This window comes from Manis javanica, chromosome 15 (genome assembly GCF_040802235.1).
Source record: "Manis javanica isolate MJ-LG chromosome 15, MJ_LKY, whole genome shotgun sequence".
Classification (NCBI taxonomy): Eukaryota; Metazoa; Chordata; class Mammalia; order Pholidota; family Manidae; genus Manis; species Manis javanica.
Genome location: NC_133170.1, coordinates 12,346,854 through 12,365,325, shown reverse-complemented (window position 1 = coordinate 12,365,325; position 18,472 = coordinate 12,346,854). Strand labels below are relative to the sequence as shown.

Here is an 18,472-nt window from a genome sequence, read left to right as displayed (position 1 = left end):
GTTGTTTGAAAAATGAGAAAGGACAGAGTTAAGAGACAAAAACCAGTTCTACCTGAGAGTGTCTGGGCTCCTGATTAAGGCCACAGTTGAAGTCAGAATAACTTTCTCTAATGTGTGTGAATACATTTCCTTTTTTGCTTAATCCATTTTGGGTTGGGCTTTCTATTACTTGCAACTGAAAAAGTACAAGTACACCTGTCATTCACTGGAACCACTAGCTGGAATCCTGGGAAGACCGATCACATTGTGACATCTAGAGTTACTCTGCATAAAATAACGCCTGATCATGGAGTGGTGGGAAAGTGGCCTCGTGACTTGATTACTGTGTGCTGGACTGAAGACTTCTGGGTTTCTTTCTTACTTAAGCTTCCGTAATTCTATAAATAAAACGTCTGATACATTTTATTAAATACATGCAACTTCTGATTATTTTGAATTTTTAACTTGGCTATCTTTCTTCGGCTTGGAATGTCACAATTTCTGTAATTTTTGACTCTTACATCTACATCTGCTTAGTTATCTGTTGTTTTCATGCCACACTCCATTTTGTCATGTTTTAAAAATACTGTAGCATGCTTTGTTCTCTGTGGAGAAAAATCTATTGATAAAATCTAACAAATCGATATGCATATGAAGGAGAGCAACGTTTGTCACGCCAAAGTGTGTCTCCTTGGTGTGGGCTTTATTTTAGGCTGGCAATTTTCAAGAAACAATAGACGCAGGAGAAGCTCTGAAAACTGAGAAGTTAGCCTTTTGTAAGGGACATTTCCGTTGATTAGGGAAAAGAGGATTTCCTTAATCTCCAGGGTGTTTCCCCTGCAGTACCGGAAAGAGGGGGGTGACTCAGTCTCTAGAAACTCCTTTCAGTGAAAAGGCTAGGACTTAAATCTGCAGAGCAACTTTATCCTTGTTTACTGTTTCTTGGTAACCTCCCATAACTGACCTCCTGCCCCAACATCTTTTGTCTGTAAGTGAAGATGATATGTAAGATGACTGCTTCATCCATTTCAGGGGTTACTAGGTTTTCCTGGGTCTCTCCCATAAATACAGACGATATAGATGTTGTTAAGCTTTTGTTTCTTTTTTTCCTATTAATCTATCTTCTATCAGTTCAATTACTAGATTAGCCAAAGAACCTAGAAAGAAGGAAGGGAAAAGTCTTCTGCTTTTTCTGTTTTGGTGCCCCAGATGGGACCATCTCTGGCTGGACACAGCAGCTGAGAGATCCTGGGACCTCTGACAAAAAGCCAGCAGAAGGTAAGAATTCTTACCGTGTCAGTCTCCCAGATCTCTGCCTATGGGGTCCAGTGAAAGCAAGAGTGGTGTGAATCCTTTTTCCTTCCTTTTCTAGATGCAGTTTAGCAGGAGAAAATATTTCTGGTAGTAGTTCCATGGGTATAGCGACTTTGGTACCCAAAGATTTGTTTTGAGTACTATTGGTTTTTATTGATCCTTTTCTTCCCAGAAGATGGTCCCTGTTTCTCTTTGTCTCTGTCCTGTAGTTCATCATAAGGAGGAACATCATAGGGTAGAACCCAGGTATAGGGGTCCCTATAAGCTTGTTGTTCTAGTTGGCCTCACAAACTGATGAGTTCCCAGTGCTCACCAGAGCACTATGTATGTTTAAGGCAAACTTTGTTGTGGTGAATGTGTACATGAGGTAAAGACGGTTGCTAAGGGACATCTTGGTATCACAAAATCGGTGGACACAGATTAAGAACTAACAGGCTGTTAGAGTGCTCACTACCCAACCCAAAGACTCCGTGTTAGGATGTGCTGGTCACAGAATGATTAGACCCACCAACCTCAAGAAAATTTTCATGCAACAAGATAAAATTAGAGAGTTATCATCCTAAACAGTTGTCTTATTGGTACTTAGAGGAAGACCAGATACAAAGAAGTATAATGGCTGGTCTAAGGGACTGCCTGACAAGATGAAAGAACAGGAATTAGAACAAAAATTAAAACACACCATCTAATATAAATTCCTCCTCTCCCATACCCTTGATTCCCAACTGCCTGGCCCTGGCCCAGGCAGAGCTCTGGTCTAAACACTGCCCCTGGTCTAAACACTGCCTCTCAAGATCCAACCCTACCATCTCAGCGAATTCTCTTAGATATAAAAACTCCAGCTTTCCCAGAAAACCCCTTGTGCCCAAGAGCCTGTTTTGACTTCCCCATCTTTACAAGATTTACAGAGAACACTCCACCTGATCTCTAAGCCTTGGGTACAAAGATTACTCATGTAAATATTAAAAGCCAGGAAGTAAATTTAGCAGAAGCGCTTGAGAAGGCATTCGCCCTCACTGTGCTGTCCGTAACGATTCCTCCCGCTTTCCTGGGCTCTGGAATCAGGTTCTGCCAGCTTCAGGCCGTCCTACGCCATGCCCTTTGTGGATGCGTCCAGGACCTCCCTACCCCAAAGAATTCTCATGTCTTGGATGATAAAACATAGAACTCTTGTGATTTACATCCTAATGGTCAATTTTCCTCCTGATATAAGAAGGCAAATTCAAAATAGTGTGGCTAAGTAGGCAAATCGACCTCAACATGGTATTATGGCAAAGACAACCCAATTCTTTCAAGACAGCTTGCAGGAATGCATGACTGAGTGCAATTCAAAATCCACTCAGATCTTTTCTATCTGTCTACACACATTTGCAGATATTGTAAAAGATCAGGGCATTGGAAACAGAACTGTTGCACTTACATAAATGAAAAATTTAAATAGTAATTACTCTAGATTTCTGATAATAGGCAAATACACCCCAAACCCCTTGGAGGAAACATGGATACTTTCTCTGGGTGTCTGTGATATAGACTTTTCTACCCCCATCTTCTCTAGGACCTATGAGCTATTTTTGAAATATAAATTTTAGGGAGATATTTCTCAGAATAGAAAAACAAGAAAAGGGAGGTTGTTGGAAATTTGGCAAAAGAAGAAAAATCTTAGGTCTCTTCTCCACAAAAATTAACGAAAAGCTTTAGCCATCTGAGCAGGAGAACCCAACTTGTTCCACCTGACAAAACAAAATTTGGATCCAACTGCTTTTATATAAACTAGTGAGTTCAGCATGACTAAAATTTTTAAATGAGAGCTATAAAATCTGGTTGTGTCTCTCTGTATGTTTATGTGTGTCTATATATATGTATGGTATAGATGTGTGATATTTTTCTACCTCCCAATGGTGTTGCCAAAATTAATTTGTGAAGAGTGCTATTTAAATGGCTTAAAATTAAGCACTTACAAATTAAGTATTCTGAAAGTTCTCAGAAATATAACAGAAGCTAACTCAAATGCTTTTCAGGTTCAAATGATCCAGAAATATATTTTGTATCAAAGCTAGTTAAGTTTGCTGGTTTAAATAAAATAGACAGGTCTTTAGAATTACCAGCATTACATATAATTCTATTCTGCATGTGTTGACTAGTCAAATAAGTTCATGTTATCACTTGAAAGATTTGACAAGGAAAATAGAATGGGATAATGGCTAACTTTATCTAAATCCTCATGAAGTTTTTGTGAGCAGTCTAAACATAATTGTTCAGAGCAATTGATTTAGGTAGATGTAAGTGGTTATGAATTCTGACATAAACTTTTCAGCACTGATTGTATTTTATGGAATGTGTGCTTAAAAACAGCTTCCCAAATCTTTTTTTTGGTAACTTGAAATTTTACAGTTTGCTAAGTTATGTTAAATAATGAACATTTATTGAATATTTAAATAAGATAAAATAATGAAACATTAATTACTGAACATAGGTTTATGTATGTAGTTTTGGCTTCCATTGCAGAGAAATTAAAGATAACTTTGGGTCTATAGTAAACATGTCTTTTATCATATTACAAGGGGGAGTGTATTATGAAGAAGAATACGCTTTTAGAAATTATGAAGTTTATTAATAAATTTGCCAATCTAAAAAAATACTAGGTGTAACAGACAATTCACAGTTGCTTACTAGTTTTCACTAGAAATTAAAGTTTCTAAGTATTAAGAATTCAAATACATGTGATTAAAGCTATTAGAAATAAGAGAAACAACTCTGTATACAAGGAAAGTAGAATGTGTTTTGGGGTAAAAAAAATTTTAGGTCTAGACATGCATATTTTAAATGGAAAGACAGTAAATTTGTTCCAAAGTAAAACTGGTGATTTCAAAACGGGAAAGGGGAAAGTAAAGGACAAATTAAATACAAAGTTGGAAAGAGAGAAATAAGTTTGCCTTGTGTAATAAAGCTGGTTAAAATTGAATAATTATAAGGGTTTTAAAAATACGCTTTATTGTTAGTAGTGCATTTACATAAAACTAAAAACTTTGTTTCATCTGCTAAAAGGACAAAGTTTTCCTGGACTATTGGTCTGCTTCTGGTAAGAGATTTTGAAAGGTTTTCTTTTAACCTTTTAAGTAATCTGCCTAGAAAACAAAGATTTTATGTTTTATTAAAATGATATCTATGTTTGTTATCATCAGGTCTTTGATTACTTAGGAAAACTGAATCTTAATAGTAAGAGAACTGGTTTTGCTCACAACTGGGTAACCTTCTGTTTTTTGCTTTTGAAGACTTTTACTGTCACTTTGATTAAATGGGTAATTATTATTTCATAATGATCTGCGATCCTATTTAGTCAAGTGTCCAAATCTTTTGAATTTTTACAAAATTCTCAAAATCAACTTCTAAATTAAGTCTTTTTGATCTTTTTTTTCCTATAAATGAGAGATGTTACAATAATTAAGGTTTATCATGTTAAATTATGTGGAAAGCATTGACAAAAGAGTGATGTTAAACCTTATTAGATTATATTTGTATGGATATACGTTATTAATATAAGTATTCTAGAAATTATATGAAACTCCTAAAAATTTGGTATGTCCTGGTATATTGTCAATTGTGATTCAATTTTTTATCTTGAAGTGTTGCTTGTCATAGAAATAAGCAAACATGCTCATCAGTTATATTATAATGAACTCTCATCAGATCAGTAATAATTAATTACATAGGCCTGAATGAACCAAAATGATTATAATGATTTTTATGATTTTTTGTTTGAAACATTGCTGATTTTCTTAATGCTTTGTTTTTCCACATTTAAGGAAAACTTTTTCTCTCTTCTTTCAAATTACCTATGCCTTAGAGCAATCTGGTAAGATATACCTCTGTGAACCATGATGAAGCATTTATCTTTTCTCCCTACCTGATCCCTTCAGAATTCAGAAACTCTTATCTTTTCATAGCAATATAGTTACTTGCATGAGTTCCATTAGAATCTGTTCTTGCAACAGGACATTACAGGAAACGTTTGACTGGAATGTCATTATTTGAGAGAGAGATACACACATAGACTCAGATATAACCAAAAAGCCTAAGAAAATAAGGATGACTTTATGGAGACAACCAAACCCCTTAGAAAATCAGTCTAAGTAAGTACCTTGCTTACAGGGTTCCCAGCAGCCATACCAGGTGACGAAAGAAGGTAACTTCCTGGCAGATACAAGAATCTCAAGGTATTCTGGAGACCTTGAGAAGAGAGGAATTCACACAAATCTGTAGGTGTGCAGGTGAGTCTGATGGAAAATCCTTGGCTTGGCTTCCTGGCTTTGAGAGGCTTTTAGAAGTCCAATCGGAGATTTTTAAATGAAAAGTTCCAGTAAAGCTGATTTAAAAGAAATCTATTCTTGCTGCACTTATGTAAATAATAATCAGGCCAAGGTTATTAAGACTCAAGTTATGTTGCAAACAAACATATTTTAATATGATTATCTTTGGTAAAAATAGGGGTGATTGTAGAGGGAAAAAATATGCTTTGGTAGAGACTATAATACTTGTCTGGGTGTCAGATTCTTAGTGGTCTTAATTCTGATTATGCTAATTATCTTTGAGGTTTAGATTTCTACCTGTAAACTGGACTGGATTTTTGAATCCTCCGAGTTTTCTCGTATCTGGCTACAAATCTCCAAACTAACATTTCCAATTGTCTGCCAGCTTTTGCGTTGGCATCATTGAAAATAAAACTGCCCTTACTCCTGAAACCAGGAAACGGAAGCTAGATGGCTTGATATAAACATCAGAGAAATCACCACCACAGACCACAACAGCCCACGTTTAAACAATCTTCATGCCTGTTGCTGTGTGGGCCACTCAAAAGATCACCAGGGACATTTAAACTATAAATCAAGAAAATCTGTCAGATTGCCACTTTCTGTCCCCTCTCTTTATCTAAAGATGCTTCAACCCCTTAACATTTAGAAATCTTGACTGGCTGCCCACCGAGCTCAGAAACTGGTTTATAATTTGGCCTAATCAATAAACTTGTTTTCCCATTGTTTCCATAGAAATGCCTTATTAAATGTTTGATTTCTTGTACAATATAGGTCTAATTTTGGGACTCCCATCCCCCCACCCCCCTGCAAGATTGCTTCCTAAAATGAGACACAACTGTTTAACTGAACTGACCCATTCTCAAGATTGAGACTGGTTCAATGAGATGCGTGTCTCTTTGGCATGGGGTTTATTTTAGGCTGGCTATTTTTAAGAAACAACACACACAGGGGAAGCTCTGAACATGGAGTAGAAGCTACCCTTTTGTAAGAGACATTTCTGTTGAATAGGAAGGACTTCCTTCATCTCCAGGGTGTTTCCTCTGCTGTACCTCAAAGAGGGGGATATGACTCAGTCTCTAGAAACTCCATTCAGTGGAGAAGACATAGACTTACATCTGCAACAAGATTACCCTTGCTCACTGTGCTTTTCCGGGTAACGTTCCGTAAGTGACTCCCACCCCTCAACATCATCTTTTGTCTGCAGGTGAAATGGTATTGAACGTGATTGCTTCAGCCACCTCAGGGTGCTCCTCAGTTTTCCTGGGTCTCTCCCATACATGCAGGGAGCATACGTTAGTAAAGTTTTGTGGGATTTTTTGTCCTGTTAATTTGTCTTACATCAATTCAATTGTTAGATCAGCTAAAGAGCCAAGAATGGAGGAAGGGAAAACTCTGCTGCCCTGTACATATATACTATATTCCATCCACCCAAATAAAACATTAGTATTTGTACTTTAAAAAACCTGTCTACTTTAGTGCATTTCAGTGACACTAACCAATAAAATTCTTCCTATTTTATGAATAAGAAAGAGGTGAGAGCAGTGTAATTAAATAAAAAAGTATCAAATCTGAAGTTCAGAGTAGTCTTCCAGGTTTCAAGTCTCAATTCTCTATTCAAATGGTTCCACTCACAGTTGAGCATTAGTGGGGTGTCAAGAGATCAATAATCAACAGCTCACATGAGACTTACTTAGGATAAAAAATAAAGGGTTTTAACAGATTTGAAGTATGTTTTAGGGGGCCAAACTATAAATGCTTCCCTGCCTGGAGAGAGAACTACAGAAGGATAGTTGCAGAGAAGAGATGTACTTCTGATTTCTTAGTCTCTGAGGTCATCATGACTTAGCATTTTTAGATGTGATGCTCATTGAGGTTGTACTAGATACTTCTACAGGGACATCCTTCCATATTGTTCTGTATTTTTTTCTTGCCTGTACTATTTAGCTTTTAAGATTAAAATGCTTAAATACACAGCTTTTTGGACGGTGAATCTGCCTTTAGTTGGAGCTATTTTAGAGGGCAACTTCCACTGAAAAGATGTAAGTCTTTGTGGATCTTCCTGTGTCTGCAGATGCTCAACACCCGCGTGTGTTCCCCACGGTCTGCATTATTAAAAAGCTTTGACATGGCTCATCAGAGTTGGCTGCTGTGTTCCAGACAGTTTTCTGTCAAAACAAAATCAGTCTACTGGGGAACACAGGCCAGGCCAGTTGAATTCAAAGGATATTATCTAAATCCCTCTGTATATTTTATCTTTTTTTTCCTTTAAATGCCAAGATTATAACTAGTCTATATCTTTGTTTCATAATTTTTATTGTTTTTATGTTACAAATGTGACCAATCCCCCTCCTCTTTCTGAGTCATAAGAATATATCACCAAATGACCTATTTGGACATTTAATACCCCTGTGCTCAGAAAAGCCTGTTTAAGTACCGAGCTGTTTGAGATTCCTGTCAACCGAATACAGATGAAAAGCGGAGGAGGAGGCTCATCACAGGGGTTCTGTGGATAACACTTCATTAAACGTATTCCAGTTTAGCAACATGAGACCACAAAAAGAAAACTATTTTATTTAAAATGACAGGGCAACTATGTTATATGCACTGTACATACGTCCACCCAGGAAGCGCTGATAATGATAATGAGTACATCTACAGTTTAACTCTATGGGGTGATTCTTCTTAAATGAATTCACTTCTCGAGTATGCCACATCCATATTACATCTCAAAGGCTCACAAAATTGTTATTTTATGGATATTGAAATACAGCAAACAGAGGTTTGTTCAACAGCTATTCAACAAAGCCCAAAGCATCGGCACAGCGCAAAGTATTAGGGAAATTCTAACAATTAGTTGATATGCCAGACAGTGTTTAAAGCATAACAGAAAATGGCCAATCTTGCATGTGGTTATCATTAGCTGAGGAGGATATCCCTTTCTGTTCTGAATTTTTAGAAATGAAATCTACAAAAGTCCCGGGTCCAACAGTTTCGGGATGGATCACTGATTGTATTTGATCTTAGATACATAGATTAATGGCAGCTCCCCTTTTATTAATACTATTTAAGCACAGTGTGTTACTTAGAGAAATGATATTTGAGACTAGTTCTAGCCCTGTGTAGCAATCATTTTTGAGATCTTGACCTGAAAACCTCTCAGAATAAGTAAAAAAATAGTAGTATTCTAGGAACTTTTGTACACTGAAAGTTTTTTACATATTAGAAATTACATTCCTACAACTACCATTACTCAAAAGTTTTCATGGCCAGAAAAAACATGAAAAACTTTAGATGAAGTTATATTGAGTGGTGCCTTTTGGACTTTTCACCATGGAAACAGTTCTGTGAAGGCCTTAGCACTCCCCACTCCATTTAAAACTCAGGAAATCTCTTTGATGTCTTGTGCTTTATCTTTAAAGAATGTGTCTTATCATAACAGTAAAAATAATGTTTTTATAAATAGGGTTGGTGGGGGTTTAACTTGGTGGTTATATTGTGTGCATACTTTTTTATTCAACCTGTCCTCCCAACTGGCATTATAGAACCCTGTCTCAAAGTTAGTAAAAAAAAAAAGAAAACCTTGATTTCCCAAATCTCCTGTTAGAATGAATTTCCAACTAAGATGAGTCATGATTATCCTCTGATTTCTCATACTCTCAACATATTGCTAAATAATCTGTGCATTTGTGTACCCCAGTTTGTGACTCATAGTATTAAACTAAAAAATTCTACCCTGCAGATCAGCTGTATTGATAAAATGCTTACTTGCTAGCATAAAACTATGTGATTGGCACCATCACAGCAAAAAATAGGTGCCCTTTTAGGAGTCACTGGCACTGCAGACATTTCTAACTAAGTACCTGGCTACCAAATCAGAAAGGATCTTCCTTACTGTGCCTATGAAAGAGGATCTGATAACAGTTTAGTTCCATTTCTTGCTTCTGAATTTGAAGCAAAATATTTTTAAGGACATTGCAGTTGAAACACTCTGACTGTGTCTGGTCAGCTAGCTAGAGCTGTTTCTGGCTTGTTGCAAAAATATTTCTTTTCCCTGTCATAACTCACAGGTGCTACTGCTGAGCAAATGGGAACATTGCTGCCAGAAGAATTTGAAAGGAACAACAGAAAATTGATTCAGCCTATCTATGCGCTTCTGTCATTGAGAGAGACACAACTGTGACCGGGTTATAACTAGAGTCACAGCAAGGGTAAAACAAAAGCACCCAGAAATTCTCCCTTGTCATCAGCTTTTCAAACTACTTGTGGCTGCTGCAGGCAACATATAAGTTTTCGTCAAATACCAAGAGACACTTAGTGGGATTTACAAGTTGCCCTTTTAATTTTCCCAAGAGGTGGCCACTTTGGCAAAACACTTATGAAACATGAAGTTCAGTTGCTTAGCACGTCTATGACATATGAGGGTTTCTTCATTACCTGGAATTATAAATTGGTTCATACCAAGAGTTGTAAGTGAAAAAGTAAAAAATACTCTTCCTCCTAAGATGACTATTTAAAGGCTGATGATGATTTTATTATTTTTAGAAGAAATAATTCATACAAAACAATTGTTATTAAGACATCAATCACTAGCACAAAGGAAAGGCTATCTAGGTTTTTAAAAGACTGCAAAAAATAATGCAGAAAACCACTTGAGTAAAGAAATATGTGCTGCAATAATGCAAGTCATCAAATATATTGTACCTATTCAGTGGCAGAATGTTAAATGATAAACAAATCACCTTAAATATTTGTTAAGGAATATAACCAGATTCAAAGCAGCAATACTATACATGCGATTCATGGACCAATACTGCTACACAATACCTTAACTAAGTAAGTCTTCTTAATTTGAAAAGTAGAAATATTTCTAGTTTCCTTTCTACAGGATCCCTTGTGCACAGAAGTTCAAGATTTCACACTTCTATCCAATATTATTTACCAATATTTAGCCATAAACTTGGCTGTGAAGACACATGTACTAGGAAAATATCTCTAAAGAGCTAAATATATAATTTTCTGTTAGTCATGAAAAAAATAATCCTGGAGTAGGATCTGGAGGGGCAAAAATTAAATAACATGGCCTTAATTTTTCAATCTTTGGCAAAATAGGTCATGAAAAAAAATTTGACTGTGCCTAATTAAATCAAAGCATGAAAAAAATTCACCAATGACAATATATCAGTCATTACTGAAAACGGTCCACAGACAGTAAATTCAAAGACATCAAACTCAATAAGCCACGCTACCCATGTTCTTCAGTGCCGATTTGGAAGAGACCAGATTGCTTTTCGGGTGTTCAGATTTACAGAACACAATTCCTGTTTGCAGTGTTTAGAAGTCCACTGTGAGTCCTCTAAAGGTTTCTTTATCATTTAATATTATAAATAATTATGTTCCTAGGCGGCAGTTCAAAGCTCAGCACAGTACTCATACAACACCACAGGCAGGTCAGATGACCTTTCTCCAATTCTCTTCTCTTTGCTGCCGAGGACAGACAAAGTGATACGTCTGTCATACGCCATTACCATTAGAACAGAATCTTGTTCTTTTATTACAACTGAACTCCGCCAGATTTCTCAGCAGGAATGCTAAGTGAAATCAATGTCTTGGATTTCCAGGCTGAGCTTGGAGGTCACAGCCACTCTATCATTTCTCAGCATTCTCCTTTCTCGTGCGCGCACACTCTCCCCAAGCCTCCAACTGGCACACAGCAGATTGAAAACAGCATGCATCAGAGGACTCATGCTGTACAATTTTACAGTCTTTTGGAGCCCCCTCCTTTTGAATCCCCCTTCCATTTTTTTGCAAATTGCGAATAAGTTTTGTTTGTGTCCTTCCCTGGAGTTGTGAGGCAAAGGCACACCCAGGAAGAAGAGCACGCTATAAAATCCAGGGGGCACGGCTGATTTTTGACAGCCGCCCATAAGATCATTTTCCTAACATCATCACCTGGACGTGGTTAATGATTCCACTGTTCCAAACAATAAATGTACTCTCAACGTAAACCATCAGTTTGGTTTATGTCAGGGAGGTATGCAGACAACACAAAGCCCTTTAGTAAGATAATCCTATTATATATTAAGATAGACATGAAAGTTCACCAACTAAGCATGCAGAAAATACCCCCAGGACACTAAGAATTGATTGTCTACAAATATAAATATGACAACACATGATAGATATTATATATAAGTAAAATGCCTTTGTGAAGTCATAATGTTTATTATGCTATCTATAAATGTCAATTTCAGACTACGAGAGGCTCCATTCATGTACTGAAATTGGTCCTCTTTATTTACTGTTGGTGGAATTGTTTTGGCCACATTCTTCATTAAAATGACAATGGTAATATTTATTGTTCTATTTTTAACCCACTAAACTTTAGTGCTGAGCCAAAATGCAAGTGCATTTAAGACATCTTTTCTGGCAATAACAGTGGCTGTAGATAGTATGCTAGAGGACACAGAGCTAGGAAAGGAGATGTTTTTATTAAACCATGTTATGACCTAAAAGGGGTACTTTACTATTAGTTAAGCTTTTTATGTATTTTATAATACGCATTTTACAATAGTTGCAAATGGGAAGGACTACAATGTCCATAGTTTTCTTCAACTTTACACGATAAAAAATTCAGGAAGGCTAATTTGTAAAAAGTAACTGAACTCTGAAGATAAAGTAAAAATATTAAAAAATTCTGTATTATCAATAACAGGAGCATAATCTGATTTTTCACCAATATTAAATTAATGCAGGTATATGAAATCATAGGATATAGCAGAATTTTAACATTACTGAAATAATCAGTCTGCCTTGCACCAGACTGTCCAGGGGTTCTAAGAATGCCCAGAGCCATCTAATTCATAAAGAAGGGACCTAACCTTGGCAAGACAGACCTTCAGTCACTTTGGCATTTGCCATGGTTTCCTAAAAAAGTATCATTGTAGCAACTGCTCAATAAACATTTCAATGGATGAATGAATGAATGAATAGGTGCATAAAATGGATGAGGTTGACAGACATCACAAGCTTAATGATTATTGAGTAAGTGATGTAGGGAGAAGATTAAAAAGCTATTCTGAGGGTAACAGAAAAAACCCAATTAGTCATTTACAAATGAACTACATACTCTAAAATCAAAATATGAAATGTCCTAATGCAAAACATCATTATGAAACATGGTGTGAAATCACACTAATAAATCAAAGGGAAAACACACAATAATACCTCACAGTTATCTGTGTGTGACAGACTATGCTGCTATAGCTATTTATGTCACTCAGAGTTAGCCTGTGCATATAATATTCTAAAACTACTGGGCCCTGGAAACACCCAATATCACTGCTTTAAAATTTTTATTCAACAAATGTCATAATTAGTACCAAGGCTTAAAAACTATGTTCTACTGTGACTATAAAGAAAAGCAGTCCAGGCCTCAGGTATACCGATTAAGCATAGAACATGCAGTGTCCATTATGCAGATGAAATACAACTTCAAAGCATGTACAACATTTTGCACTATCTGTACAGCAATATCTGTACATATTGCTGGTGAATCATGGTTTAAGGTCCTTGTCCAGGTAAAGTTATGGTTATCTCTTAATAACAGGGAAAAGGACTTGGGAGTTCGGGGAAGATGAAGGCTAGCGTGTACATTCCCACTGGATCCCCTCTATTTCCCAGTTCACACTGTGAATCAATACATTAACTGTGAAAGGTGTACCAGAGAAGGATTTAAAAAAAATAATTCCTGGATTTTTTTTCTCTTTCAATATTTAAATTTTTTTCTTTGTGTATTTTTTCAACTGCTGTGACTACTCTTACCCTTTTACTCTTTAGACATTTCAACATGGCATTTGCGAAATGGAGAACAGAAACAATTTTCAGCAAAAGACAAAACATTGTCATTTTAGGGAGCTACATTAACTATGTCAATTTTTTGCTTAACATTTTCTAACAGAGAATATGTGTGGTTATTTCCTTGAGTGATCGCAATAAAAACTACTTTACAGTTACTTTTTTTACTTCTTTCATGGAAAGTTTAGTTTATTCACATATTATCATCCTGGTAAGATCTTAACAAACACACAAAAAATTCCAGATTGATTTTTCTGCTTTTCTCTTCTAAGCCAAAGTATAAACTATTTGGACCCCCCCAGTCCTTTTCCATGTTCTCTCAATAAATGTTTCCTTAGCAGTCTTACTTCTAGCACTTTTATTATCTTTATCTTTTTATATGAAAATATCACTGGATGCATGATATATCTAAAATTATATCTATATTGTACCATGTTATAATAGCTATGGATATTTAAGTAAAACATTTTCTGTATGCCGCTGTAGTCATATTTTAAGGTCTGCTCTAGCAGCCACTTCCTTGGGAAGTGCTTCCCAAGATCACTCACCGAGGGTATTCTCTTTGTCATAATAACTTCCAATGTACTTTATCCATAACTCTTTATAAGCCTTTGTATCATAGAGTACAGGTATCTATTTCATAAGACCACAAGGTTGGATAAAGCGTACCTATCTTATACATTTTTGTAGCACTCACATTTCATATCATAGCTATCAATCCACGTTTGATGAATAAATGAATGACTACATGTATGTAGGTAATTTACATGCACACCTTATGGATCCTACTAGACACATATTTCCTTGATGACCCAGTTGCTGGCACGTAATAGATGGTCAAGAAATACTGAAAGAAAAGTAAAACTGTAAATGTCAAGACATGCAGCGTCTTCAAAAGGGTACCTTGCTTTTGGGCGGTGGGCTGTTTGTGCTCTTGTCTGTGTGGATGCTGGTAGGAGAGACAGCAGCACCGAGGTTCCCTTGGGGTATGCCTGGAAGCTTTCCTCCCGGTGACACCTGCATCGCAGCTAGCTGGGCAGCATATAACTGCTACAGGAGGGAGGGAGAGGGGGCGGGGGGAGAAAGACTATCAGTAATACAATACATACACCTCTCAGAAAGTACCTATATTTAGATACGGTAGTTTTCCTGTGGGTATCTTTGTTTAGTGACCTGAAATATTTAAAGAAAGAAGCTGTCACCTCTATTCCTTGACTTGCTTCTCAGCAGAGAAATGACAGATAACACATGTAAGGGATTTCAATCTCTGTATGTCCAGGGACTCAATGCAAATAACAATCATTCATATTTACTCTTTCCTAATGTCTTTCTAATCGGAAGGCAAGTATATTATTTCGTCCAGACCTCTCTCTGCTATATTTTAAAACTGACACAGTGTGTTATAAAAGAATGTAGTTTCATATACAAACTAATTGTCTAACTATCCATATTGGTTCAAGTCCAGTATACCTCCTGTCTTTCATTTGTTGAAATGGACAAATTTTTTTTTGATCATTAGTTGTGTAGAAATACAAAGAAGTCATTGATAGAGAATGTTAGGAGTGTATTTGAAGAACATTATCTGGTCAGTCTACCTACATTGGTGAAATTATCTGGAGGCTTGCCAGTAGCCCACTTTACTTTATGACAAATAAACACAGACAAAACAAATTATCTTGAAGATTAGGGTTTTAAAGAATACTGTCTAAAACATACACTCTTCCACTAAACCATCACATAGTAATTCTTATTAAATAACCAATAAGAAATTCTTCAATGAGTCAGCCTAATAGCAAAGGAAATTTTTACTTTGATAATGGTAGCCATATGATATGGTATTTTAAAACAAGGAGAATGCTTCAGGTTCAAACAGTCACATCACACATTTAGATGAATACTCTTTTCCTTTCCATTTATCAGTTTGGGAAAGTCATTATTAAAAAAATATATGTATTATACAACCCAATTTCCTCATTCTCATTTGTCTTAAGATTCCATGGATAGTTTTTACTGTGCAGGCTAGAACTTCTGTAATAAAACAACTGATATAAAAGGGAAAAGATCTCAAGGAAGAGTATTGTGATCTGTGGATTATCTTGATTTTTCTCTGAAAGAAAAAAAAATTTCAAAGTATAGAAGTGCTCAGGATAAGCCAGGGACCTTGAGAAGTGGGGTATCTCTATAAATGAAATAAAGAAAACTGAAGAGGCATATATTTATGTGAAAATTCATATACATTGTTCACGGTTTCTAGAGACGTGGTCTAACTGAAAATTAAAATTATTGATAAATAGGATGGCTTGTTTTTTTATGTTAACTAATGCAAGATATATTCCAGACAAAGAAACATGAGAGAAATACATTTGTACTATGAATAATGATTGTCTCTTCCTCTAATTTTTTTTTGTGCTGAAGTAATTATATTACTTCTTATCCCAGGTAATCAAAAAGAAGAGTATGATTTAATTCATAAGTCTTAGATTACATAAAGACTAAAGAGATATGATGTCAAATATGATGACTGGGAGTATATCACTTTTTTAAGTATCAGAATTGATCCATTTCCCACACTTGTGTTAAAAACCTATGTATTACATTCTGTAATTTAAAAAGTAATTTTTTCTGTTCTCATCCTGAACTGTTTGTGAAGTTATTAAGAAAGTAACCAATATTCAAGGATATCATTCTGAAAATTAAAATTTTGTCCAGTAAAATACATATACTAACTGAATTTTTAAAATATATGTATTTTTAAAAACTGGCTAGATAACTGTATAAGTTTCATATTGTATTATATATTATAATTCTGTCTTTAAAAATGCTTCCTGTGGGTATTATTTCTAAAATATTACAGAACATATTACTAGTTTAGTATATGCTAAAAATAAGATTGTTTCATAATTACTAAAGATAACATGGGATTTTTTTCCCACTGTAAGTCAATATTTTCCTCAGTATAAATTTCTGTAAATTCACTATTTTTCTAAGTACCTAAGACATTTCAGTAGTGTGGTAAATATTTTAGCATCAAGTTGAAAATAAACATTCATGTCTCTGAGTTTCCTAACATTTGAACAAAAAGAAACCTTGTAAAGTTTTATTTTCACTCTCAACCAATAATATCCTTCATATTCCCTATGCTGTATTTAAAAATATTCCTCAATGGTAGTTTATGATATGGAATATTTTAACATCTGTAGGTAAAAATAAAAATGTGAATCAGGATTCAAAATTTAAATTTGATTATTAAATGATTTCATAATATTGAAAAAAATTATTAGCTGTATTTATAGAATTAGATTAATCACTCATAAAAGGTGATTCAATATTTAAGTATCAATTACTACAGACAGATTCACAACTTCCAAAGAAGTAAAAATGCTAATATAAAAATACAAGTATAAATATACTCTGAAACACTTCATTGAATTTAAAGTTTGCATATGATATAGACTTGGAATAAAATAATCATATGTTTTTCCCTCATGTGAATATATTATTTTTATTCTTTTAAATTTTGAAATAAGATTTATCTGAGTTAAACTGTCCTCAGAAATGCTTTTTTTTCCATAGAGAAAGAAGAAAATAAATTTGCAAAATAAATGGACCCATTTAAGTAAATATTTTTACAAGAGCATCATAGTATCATCCACTTTACTGGTATTGCTAAAGAATACAGAGATTTAAAATAATTTATGATGAAAATGTCATAAATCTACCACTCAGAGCCTATCTAATAATATTAGGAAGCTCTTTATTCCCCCTAGTCTTCTAGGTCCTCTTCTCCTTCTTGGTTTTCTTTCTACAAGGAGACATTATACAGAACGACTCTTCTCCAGCTCTGACCCACTTTCCACTATTCCCAGACCAATATTATATTTGCCACCAGACACATCTGAGTTTCTTGATTTGCCAGGTTTGTATGGAAATAGAAAATATCTATTTCTAATACATTTTAATTTAAATTTACATTATATTACAGAAACATAAAAAAGTCTTCAAGTCATAGAGGATCTAACATACTTTGGGTTTGCACAGATAAAACAAACCAGACATTTTAAAATACTGCTGGGTCCTAATTTGGCCATTGCAAGTTAAAAGGAAATTTCAATAGATTTAAAGAAGCTGATGGTAGTTCTCATGCTTGGCTGTACCTGTACAAGGTAGGCAACTTGCAAAAAAAAAATGCTTACTTTAATTGAACCATTCAAAAAATTAAGTTGATTTGTCTATCCATTAAAATATGTGGTTCAATAAAATATATGGTTTTAAAACAAGGCAGTCAAGAGATTATTAATATTTTATCCCATTTCTTACACACTCTTGAAGCAGCATCAAGAATAGTTGATTGTCAGTGGTAAGGTCTGCAATCACAGAGCTATGGGTTGACCTTGTTGAGAGGGAAGGTCCATGGAATCTAGTGGGAATTGCAAGGTCACCTGAAGTAACAAGCAAGTAACTATGTAACCCACTTACATATCGTGTATACATATATCATTCTATATATATTAAACTTTTTATCAACAAAAATCTGGCTGACATTTTTCTTTAAAGGATGGCACATAAACCCAGAGTGAAATCTAAGATGTATTTTGATAGATGCACTTTTGTGAAAAACCCTTACATTGTTCTAAACATCAGAAATAAATTGAGGGATCCTAAAGATAAAAAGCCAAAGCTTAAAGACAGCACTCACATCATGAGGTTAACCAGACAGAGTAACTCTTGCCTTGCAGAGTAACTTCACTCTTTTATCTTGAAACTAATGTGTTAGGGATTTGTTTTGATCTCTCAACTGTCCAACTCCACAGAGCATGAGGGTTTCTAGTATTTCTATCACTTAAAATGTAGCATTCTTATGCCATTTACCTTCCTTCATCCCACACCCACTTCAGACAGTGATTTTTTTTTTAAGGAAACAATCACAGATGATTAAGTTGGAATCTATCAACTGATAATTTAGTGTGGTTTTAGTGCTCCTGTGTTCACAAGTATGGTTATAGTGGGATATATAAATA

General features: G+C 35.1%; 1 protein-coding gene across 19 annotated transcripts in view; it reads right to left on the bottom strand.

Annotated features, from left to right (window-relative positions):
* SOX5 (SRY-box transcription factor 5) overlaps window positions 1–18,472 on the bottom strand; it is a 938,132-nt gene that overhangs the window by 59,165 nt on the left and 860,495 nt on the right. For all 19 annotated transcript variants that reach the window (XM_073222260.1, XM_073222259.1, XM_073222256.1 and 16 more), the window contains one exon: window positions 14,358–14,504. In XM_073222260.1, the coding sequence (XP_073078361.1) occupies window positions 14,358–14,504 (147 nt within the window). The remainder of the gene's footprint in view (window positions 1–14,357; window positions 14,505–18,472) is intronic.